This window comes from Odontesthes bonariensis, chromosome 10 (assembly GCF_027942865.1).
Source record: "Odontesthes bonariensis isolate fOdoBon6 chromosome 10, fOdoBon6.hap1, whole genome shotgun sequence".
Taxonomy (NCBI): Eukaryota; Metazoa; Chordata; class Actinopteri; order Atheriniformes; family Atherinopsidae; genus Odontesthes; species Odontesthes bonariensis.
Window position 1 is genome coordinate 13,387,885 of NC_134515.1, and position 10,279 is coordinate 13,398,163.

At 39.1% G+C, this 10,279-nt stretch overlaps 1 protein-coding gene across 3 annotated transcripts in view; it reads left to right on the forward strand.

The window, feature by feature from the left end:
- Positions 1-4,546, forward strand: part of sema3h (sema domain, immunoglobulin domain (Ig), short basic domain, secreted, (semaphorin) 3H) — a 59,715-nt gene extending 55,169 nt beyond the window's left edge. For all 3 annotated transcript variants that reach the window (XM_075476321.1, XM_075476323.1, XM_075476322.1), the window contains exon 18: positions 127-4,546. In XM_075476321.1, coding sequence (XP_075332436.1) covers positions 127-582 — 456 coding nt within the window. In that variant the 3' untranslated portion in view covers positions 583-4,546. The remainder of the gene's footprint in view (positions 1-126) is intronic.
- The last annotated feature ends 5,733 nt before the right edge of the window (positions 4,547-10,279 follow it).

The following is a 10,279-nucleotide window of genomic DNA, read 5'->3' on the forward strand; positions in this document are numbered from 1 at the left end:
TACTCTCTTGCTTTCATTTAAAATTAGAAAAACTTTATGCTTTAAAAACCGTTCACCCCAAGTTTATTCACAGAATCCAGACTGTCATATAAACACATTAAACACACACGCATCATGTCCCTCCAGGTAGTGACAGGTGACCAGCTGGTTGTGATTGAGCGAGGCGTCCTGATTCGGAGCGCCGAGCTGTCTCACGGTGGTGTCTACCACTGTCAGGTGGAGGAGCACGGCTATCGCTGGACGGCGGTCACCGTCCACCTTGCTGTTTGGAGCCCCTCTGCCAGTCGCGTCCTCAGTTCCTTGTCCAGTTCGACCTATCAGAGCGCAGGAACCCAGCCCTGGTACGAGAACGTGATGGCGCTGATTCACCCGGGAAACCTGGGACAGCACTGCAAGGCTCTGGGATACCGTCCCCCACGCAACCACCGTCGCCATGGTGACGTCATGGCGGCATTACAAAAGGCCCAAGAGAGAGGAGAGAAGCACAAGCATGGGGGAGGAGGAGGAGGAGGGGGAGGAGGACGCGCAGCAGGGAGGAAGAGCAGAAGCAAGCCGCAGCAGAGGGCGCCACGGAGCGCTTGAACGCAGATGATCAGAGACTTAAACGCACACGCACAGTTTGTGTACCATACACACAAACACACATGTACACACGCACACACTTAATTTATACATTGAGACACACACATACTGTATGTACAGAGACGATTTCATGCGCATGCACTTATCTTCGAACAGAAAAGACTTCCTCTCATCGCAGTGACAAACATCTGAGCTAAGCTGCACATAATCTTCTGAAGAATGTTCAGGAGGATTTGGACAGAAAAAGACTGACTTTGACTTTGTTCATAAAAATAAAATAAAAAGTTAAAGTACAATAGCTTAGGGTGTATAGCATGTTGAATGAAGGATGAACAGCATGGCCAGATCACTCAGTTTGACTGCGTCATGACAAGGACATCGGAGAGGACATCTAGCATATGGATCTTCCACAGAGAGTCTTGTTCCGGAGGTCAAAATTTGGCATTTAGAAAAATCATCAAACCTTTTTAAAAAGATTGCTGCTTCAAGGGACCACTTCGGTGACTTTACATGCTATGATCTGTTAAATTGAAATCGATATATACAGTTGTTCAACAAAACCAACCAGATGTTTTAAAATTTGATTTCTTACCTTCAAGGCAAAATTTCATTTCCTATTCCTTTCAGTGAGCGAGAAGTAATTGTAGTTGTGAGAAGCTTTTTTTCAGCTCTGTCTGCGCTCAGATGCCAAGGACACTTCCACCCCAAGATGTTGGAGAATTGTGGATTAACTGCTGAAAAGTATTTCATTGTTGAGCTTCTCTGTCAGAAAGAGACCAAAAAAAAACAAGACAAAGAAGCAAACGTACCGCATGTGCTGAAAGGATTCGAAGGTTGTTCAGCAGCCAACTGTCAAATATCAGTCGTGTTTTTAATCGGACAATTAATGGTATGCTTTGGAAAATAATCTGCGGTGTTTGATGATTAAGGGGCTGAAACTTTCGAAACCATGTTATCCAGGTAGCAATTCAACTCAGCAGCAGCTTTGAGAAAACAAATTAGGCTTATTTAGATCACAAGTAAATAGCACCGAAGTGTTTAAATGCCTCCCCCCTAATTGATATGTAACATATAACACAATCTTTCAAACAGCTCACCCACACTGAGAGCTTTGTTAGTTTCCTCAGAAAGGTGCAGCCCAACCATGAGATGACTGACGGTGACCACAAAGAGTCAGAGAAAAAAGGCTCGATGACGCCTTTGATGGGGTTGCAGATCAACTTTCCCAGGACATTAGAGCTCTGTGTTGCAGCCGTTCAGACACACTACAACATGTGTTTGGTTCTTTAATGTTAGCTGGTGAGATGAGGAGGCATTCCTGGCACTAGTTTTGTGCCATGTGGGTACAAAGTGAACAAAAGATAAAGTGCTGCAAACTATTCTGAGTGTTGGTTTAGTTTTCGTAGAGTCTGCTATTCGTACATTGTACAGATATAGGGATTATGCTGAAGTTAATTAAGAAATGTCTGTGTTAAAAAAACAAAAAAAAACAAATGAATCCCCCTCCTGACATTCATCACTGAATGTATTTTAAATGGCTTTAATGGGGGTCATAATAAGGATAATTACTACCAGACATTTTTTATCAGTAGATTTTTAAACCATATCTTTAGCTAGTAGAAGCAGACTAGAAAGAAATTAGTTTTTTTCTGTGACTTTGGTGGTGACTGTAAACTTAGCACACTGAACCTTGTAAAATATCAATATGTATTTAAAGGATTTTCCACTTGTATTTGACCCAACATGAACAAGGAAACACCTTCCGAAGTGGACTGAACTGGCAACAGATCCTGTATGCATGTTTTTTTTTTAACTAAGGGGCCGTTGGTGACTGAGTAATTAACAGTATTGCTCCAGCTGGTATTGACATCTGACTGCAAATTATGAAACAGACCCATTGTACAATAAAGAAACTTTTTTCTTTACGAAGTTGGAACTGGAGAAAGTGCTGAACAGGACGGCCGTCTGGTGGACTTGGGCCTGTGAGGTTTAACTGACTTCAGTGACTTTGTAAGGTAGTAAATCGTGATTTATTCTTGATGTTGAAATGTGAGCCAACACAGCTTCGTCCACACTTCTCTTTAACTTTCTTCTTTGTGATATTTGTTGGTGTGAAGCGGCGTGGCTCAGGGTGAAATTAAATCCTCGTAAAGTCACAAAGCCGACACTTGTTTGGCATGAGTGTGTTTGTCGGCCTGTCTTTGTGTGTTTGTGTGACTGATGACTATCATTTGCTTCTGTTGGTAACAGAAGTTCAACATTACTACTGTTGTTTGCAGATAAACTGCATTCAGAGGTGGAAATATTATGTTAAACCCATGTGAGAGAATAAAGTGTGTGACAGAGAGAGCCAGACAGTCTAAGTAAATTAAAACCTTAACTTTAATTTGTATGGTCTACATGCAAGGTCAAATAATAACAGCCTTGTGCATACGTGTAATTAATTCCACATGATGATGCCGAGCAGGCTGCAGTATATCCCATTATAGTTTTGCAGGACCCTGGTGTCTTTGCTCCTCTGGTTCAATGAATTTTTGCCCTGTTTGTGTGTGTTTGTGTATGTTTGACATTGGTGGGATCTGAGTGAAAGAACTCAAGCAAAAGTTCACAGGCGAAGCCAGTAAATCTGACATATTGGGTACTCAGCAGTGGATTGGAGACACTTCTGATGTTTTAAGAAAAACAAACGAGAAAAACTCCAAACAGCGAGGGCTGAAAGTTAATGTGAGCTTGGCTTTTGGCTTCTTGGTTTCTGCCTACTTGGCTTCGGCCACATGAAAGAACCCACCACTGCTGAGCAACGTCTGAACACGTGTTTGAAAAAGCTGCGTGATAGATTGTTCACCAATGTTTTTCCTCAAAAATGAAGTCTGTCCATATATTACGATAAATTTCTGTCCTTTCTTGTTATAAAATGAGAAGACTTTAGTCTAACCATCTTACTTCCTATGTTAGCATTCAAAACAACATATTTCGTTGTCACGTCTATTCACAAGGTCAAAATCAGACTGTTTGAAGCTAATAGCAACAGCTCTGAGCTTAATTTGGGACAGTACAGTGCAGTCCAATTGGGACAATGAAGCCAACACAGAAATGCCAAAAGTATAAGGGATCAATTTCTTTCTAGCATAACCCCTCTATGAATTTGTATTTAAAATCAAAGTTACACAAAATTACAGTGGCGCCCACTTTGATAGGCGAGCGTCATGTCCGCCTCCAAAAAGCTAAAATAGGATTCAGAACGATAATCTACAGGAGGTACATAACTGAAGAGCTAGTGGCCACTAAGTGAGACTAAATGTTGTATAATAAACTGACATACCGTTTTTAAGCTGTAAACAAATACGTTAGCAGGAGAGGCTCGCCAGAAAAAGTGGAACTTTGCTATTATTAGGTATTGAACAACAGTGTTGGCATGGTGAAATAAAGGGGATTCTCTTGCAGTCCTTCAGGCAAACAAAGAAAATCTACTATCAAACTCTATTTTTCATCTAATAAACCGCCAATTTTAATTTAATCTGGAATAACTCTAGTTAACTAGTTAACTCAAACTAGCATGCATCGGATCCAACAACTTCAAAATGAGAAAGTAATGGAGCTTGTATTGACCTTGAGTATGCTGTGCGTGTATATGACTATATAACGCGGGTGTTTGTCAGCTCCAAACACCACACTAGCAGGAGGCAGTGCTCCTACGAGACACTTTTATGTTCGACCGTTCTAAACATTGAATGCTTTCCTCGAAGACATGGTGCAGAACTGCTCCTCATTCACTGTGAGGGCCTTGCATGTTTCACTGTGTTATGCTGTATTTACATCTCAGTGCCAGTACCCATCTCTTGTGATTTTCCAGAACAGCTTCTCTGCAACTGGAATTGACCTGTCATCAAATGTTCTCCTCTCATAAGCTGAAACTTTGTTTTTCTTCCTGTAAATAATGTATAAAAGTCTACTTTAAAATGTGTTTGTGTTTTGTGGTTTAATGTGCCTTCAAGAAATATATATGCAAAGTCTTGACTACTCCAACCACACTTGTGTACAGTAGATATGATGCACAACTCTGTCAAGTGAAAACCGCATGTAGTGTAATACTGAAGAAACCTTTTTCAGGGAACCGGATACCTTCCTCTTTTTGTAATCTTCAACATACGTTGTTGCTGCAGTGATGTTTGGATTTTCTATTTCACTTCTACAAAGTTCTAATCTAACATAGAAATATAAATACTTTAAGCCCTTTTCCATTGGGAATCCAGATCGCAGTGCTACTTTGTGCAAAATTCAACATTTTTAAGGTACACATCTTTCAGCAAAGTTTTCCAGTTCGGACACACAACAGTGCGATCCATTCCATTCGAGACATGCTGATATTCATGTCCACTGTACATGATTAACATCAGTCCAAAACAGCAACATACCATTCAACACCAAACCACTATCTGCCTCTGCCAAGGTGACCACTACTCCACTTTATCATTCAATGTCAAACAACTGGTAGGCTGAACAATCAGATGGGCAAATTATACATTCCAGTCATTCCAGATACTGAAAACCCATCACTGGGTGTGATTTACTGTTGGCAAACATGTGGGTCAGTAACAGTTCATTGTTCTCAGCTGCTTTTGTATGTTATTGTATGCAGTCCACACTACTACCCAGACTTCACTGACTCTGGCCAAACACAAGCCACTGTGGCCTCTTTTTTTCGTGTTACACTTAATTCACTCTGAGGAACAGGATATCATGGTGAAAGGCAAGTATACACTTCAAGTAAATGACTGTTGCGGTGCTGTATTTAGCTTTTAATGAGATTCTTTCTCTGTTTTTTTTGTGTTTTATATCAGAGTCGAACAGGCGAACCATGACACCCTGATCTTGGCTCTCTCACCTTTGTTCCCTCACTGAGAAAAAAAAAAGGCAGAAAACCCTACTGAGCTTTGAAATAATCGTCCATCAGCAAAAGTCACCTTTAACCACTCCAGCTGTGAAACAAAAATTGAGGCCATAGTCTGGCAATGTAATTTGGAAAAGAAAATAACAAACAATAGGTCACATTCTGGGGAAAATGCAAATCCTTCTGGCCGGTAATCACAACAGCTGTACATACACTCAGGTGCTGAATGGTGACAATGGTGCAGAGTGCAAAATCCATAACATCTGAGCACAAAAAAAACAGCTGGATTACATCTGAGCTCACACAGTATGATAGCACACACACAAGCCAGTAAATACATGATTAAATGCATGTCATGGTTCATTTAGAAAGGCAGTTCTTTTCTGTTTTTTAAGGTAATATTGCATGATGAATTTGGCCACCCTAATTATGATTTAGCATAATAACAGTTTTCCTTAAAAACTTTGCATTAAAAATCCAACCTACTCTTGAGAGTTTGATGGCTAATAAATTGGCAACATAGTACGTCTCACTGACACTGCATGAGCAACAGGGACGTTGGCTAGTATTTTGTTCTCCAGAGATGTTCTACAGTTAAAACTACACCGAAATGCCTTCAGGGAGCTCATGATTTGTTGCCCCACGGCCGGCAGAGCTTGTCATACAATTTGTGATTACGCAGCCCACCCATTTTAGAAAAGTACACGACTGGTTAAGTTAAATGTCATTTCAAAGACATTCCTCATTGCATTATTATCGTGTTGCTCTCTGTAACTCCACAGAGAGTGCACCGATCACACAGCTGAACATACATAACAATTCTGATAGGATGATAAACTGGCTTCTTTCAATAAAGGTTTTCAGTCATTTGGACTGAGTGGTGTCAGGCTGAACCACCTTTGTCTGTTCTTTGTCTGAAGAACAGTGGCCGGTTAATGAGGAAGTCTTTCTCTATGCAGATAAGGCACAACTGATATATGAAATGGGCTTTTCACATGGTCAACACAGGCGTTATTAAAGAAACATTTAATATCTCTGTGGTTTGGGTGGACAATGAGAAAATTAACAAAACCTTCCCATTCACGGGATAAAGTGAGAATTAAATTCATTTTCAAATCTTTGCTTCCATTGAGCAAGTATTGAGACCAAAAGGGAATGACTTCATTGAGAAGCTTTCTTTGCCATCTGAGTTATTCACAGTGCTATTAGCAGTTTTGTACCTTCAGAGCTACGACAAGTTATTTTTTGGCTCCAGTTCCACTTTGGTTCAAAATGAAAAATCATAACAAAAGCTGGAAGAACTGCAATGAATTTTGGTACAGACATTAAATGGTCCTCAGTGGATACATACTTATATAATATGCCAAATTTCAAACACATTCAAGTAAATATTTCAACATTAAAAAACTTGCACAGTTTTTGGTAGAGCCATTCCTGTTTTATGGAGGCTGAAACCATAGTTTTCTCCAAGTGCTAACATCAGGTCAAATCAGCGCACCATCTAATTTACTTGTCAGCAGTTTCACAGCTGTCTACGTGTACTGTTTCGCCGCAGTAAGGACTGCTGTGGCTCAGACGGTGGAGCAGGTTCTGCACTTTTCACAGAGTTTGTTCTTCAAGTGCTGGTCTTTCCACATAGACAAGACACTGAACTCCAAGTTGCTTGTGATTGCTTCTAAACGTATTGGCTTTGTACCAAATGTTAAAAGGATCGACATAAGTAAAGACTATCTAACTCGAGAAATACACTCCTGAATCTGGGAGTCCTCTGCTCGAGGTGACAACTATAATAAAGAAACTTGGTTTCAACATAATGGCAGTTTGTGGGACTGGTGGCTCAAAGTGTCTCCATATTTACAGAATCTCATAAAACATTCAATAAAAACGTATCGCACTGTTAGAAAATTGGTGTAGAACACTTGAGCTTATGAAAGGAACACTCAAAGGAGAAGCTTTTGGCATTTGCCACACAGAATGACTCATGCAACCTTTTGACTTTTTTTCCATCTGTTCAGTCAGCCACAGAGACCTCTATTCACCATTTTGCTTATAAAAGTGTCTTTATGTGTTATAAGAAGTTTATGCACGTCACTTTGTAATTCCTTACAGTGAAGTTCTCATACCGAAACAGTCTGCTCAAATGTTTAGGATTAAGTTTAACTGGAACTGCAACAACTCTGAACAATTCCACTGGTGATTTAAGGCCAGTGTGGTTTTTTAAAAATACATCAATTTCCACAGACATTTAATAATTGACATTCCTCTATAACCAATGGATCTACATTCTTGATTTTTCTCTACACCAGCCAAGACAAGTCCCTGAAACCCACTTTCCAAGAACACCATATTCGCCCTGACACCACAAAAAGCTGATCTTTGTTTTGGTTTTGGAAACATCTTTAAATACCTGACTTCCATTCAAAATATAATGTGTGTGGTATTCATGGTGAAGCCCAGGATGCAACTTAAAATATTGTCTATTTTTGATAACTTGGTGAAAACTTTAATGTTGTACTAAAAAGCCTGGCATCATTTCCCTTTACCACAATTGTTGTAATTAAAACAGCACATCACACTACTAGTTATCATGTTATTTGACAGTATAGCTGCTAAAATGTACCAAAGCCTTAATTTTAGCAGCTATTCCCAAACCAGAAGTACCTCCGGGGCTAAATTATCGGTAGCCAAGGGAGAACATACAAGGATTAACTTTCAGAGAAGAAGACTTGCTGTAAAAGTGAAAAAGGGGGAATAAATGGTTAAAATAGCTAGTTACAAATAGCTCAAACTGTTAAAAGTATAAAACAGCACTGCAAGCAACCGTGGAAACAGTTAAAACTGTTTAATAAAAGTATTGGAGACGTTCCATGTCAAGTGACACAGGACCATTTTGAGACAGAATAGAAAGTAACTGAGACCAGAGGCTCAAAATTGAAAAATGTTTCACCAAATCATAGGAAGAAGTTCTAATTAAGTGGAGAAATTGACATGGAAATAACCCAAATATATTCAGCTGAAATTCACTAAATGTATGCAGTTTTTATATGGACTAACAGGTAGTGGACTGACATGTTAAAGTAGCTAACCATAATTAATAAATGGTAAGCTGAAGGCAACTGTCAGGAGTAAATGCTATGCAGAAAGATGTTTGAAATTATTTGAAATATGCATATTTGAAGATAAAAACTGGTGATGAAGAAGGGAATCCAGATTATTGAAGAGGAATAAGTCCAGGTCATGTCATAAAACCTAAACTTGGCTACAATTTATAGCTGTGATTTCAAGACTCTTACAGTTATTTTGGCCACCAACATGTCATGAGTCTGAATCTGCAGCTTTTATAATGAAAAACCGCTTCCGTATGGAGACACATGCTCTGAATTTTCAGATTGTTCCCTTCCTTGTGGGAGTTACTTTTCCATTAAAATAGCTTCTCTCTGACAGTGATATTCCCAACAAAGAAAATAAAATCCGGTAAAGGAGCCCTCTATGGGGAAAATCTAAAGTAATGGCTTATTTCTGAGGCCTAATTGTCTATTTCTTAGGCTTTGATGTGAGTCACACATGGAGAGGGAACAAATGGGATGAAATATCTGCATCCCCACTGAGAGACAGGGCGCAGCTGGCCTGCATGGATGGGGTGGATTAGAAATTTTACAAGATCTTTAGATGTGGTGACATTGTGGTTTTGAAACCTCTCTCCTCTTTTCCTCTGTTTGTCATTTGTTGCCACATTCAAGGGTATAAAAAGCCACAGACCTTAGTTTAGGCTTTTCACTCATTCATTTGAGAAATTTGTAGTATTTTAGCTGACCTCATGTCATAAAGTAGCTGAAGTAGTTATTACGAGGAAAAAGAAAAATACAGTATTTGTAGGTTTTTTTAAAGTAGACACGGTCATGAACATTTTTTATTTAAGTGGAATAACAGGAAACCCATTCCCATGACGACGGTCAAAAGAAAAGTTTAAACATGAACAAAATCAGAAAATGTGGAATGTGGAAAAATGGTTTAGATGATTGTCGTTGAGTTCAAACATATAAATGAAATTTAAATTGGGCTTCTAATGTGAGTTAGATGTATTAGTTTATATACAATCTGCAAATAGCCTGTTTGGTTTTCTTGTGTTTAGGTGATGAGATTAAACACTTATTTTTTTTACAACAAAATTAAACTTAACTTTTGAGACAAATGTGAATCACAAACCCAAACCAGGAGTGCTTCCGATGTAATACTAACCTTTAGAGTTTGGTTAGTATCAAATCAGAGACACACAATATGCCTTAAAGTTACCAGCCAATTCAGAATTTCATTATTTATTCAAGGGAATTCATTTATTGCTTAACTGCGAGTCAACAGACACAGTAGCACATCTATCTGCTTCTTCACATTTAGCTTCATTATACAACTTCTTGTCCAGGGAAGATCTAGCCTGAGGGTCTATGGTGTTTGTCTCCATCTGTTGGGACAGTAGAGGTACATGCAGGATGAGCTGTACTGACATGGAAAGAGACAATGAAACTTTCACAACAATAACTTACATGAGAAATATAATGCTTATAATCTTAATGTTGCAAAATGCAGCAGCTTTCTGCCACAAAATGATGGGTCTGTTTTAATTACAAATTAGGAACAATCACTCATGGGCTTAAGGTAGGAAACAAATTTAATTAAAGTTAATTAAACAAATAAGACACTTGAAGCTATTTTGCAATGTAGTTGGAAATGAGTTAACATTTTAATAGCACCGTCGAGAGCGCCTTTAGTGTTGTAAAGCGGAACGCTTCTTTTGAGGTTTGTGGGGGA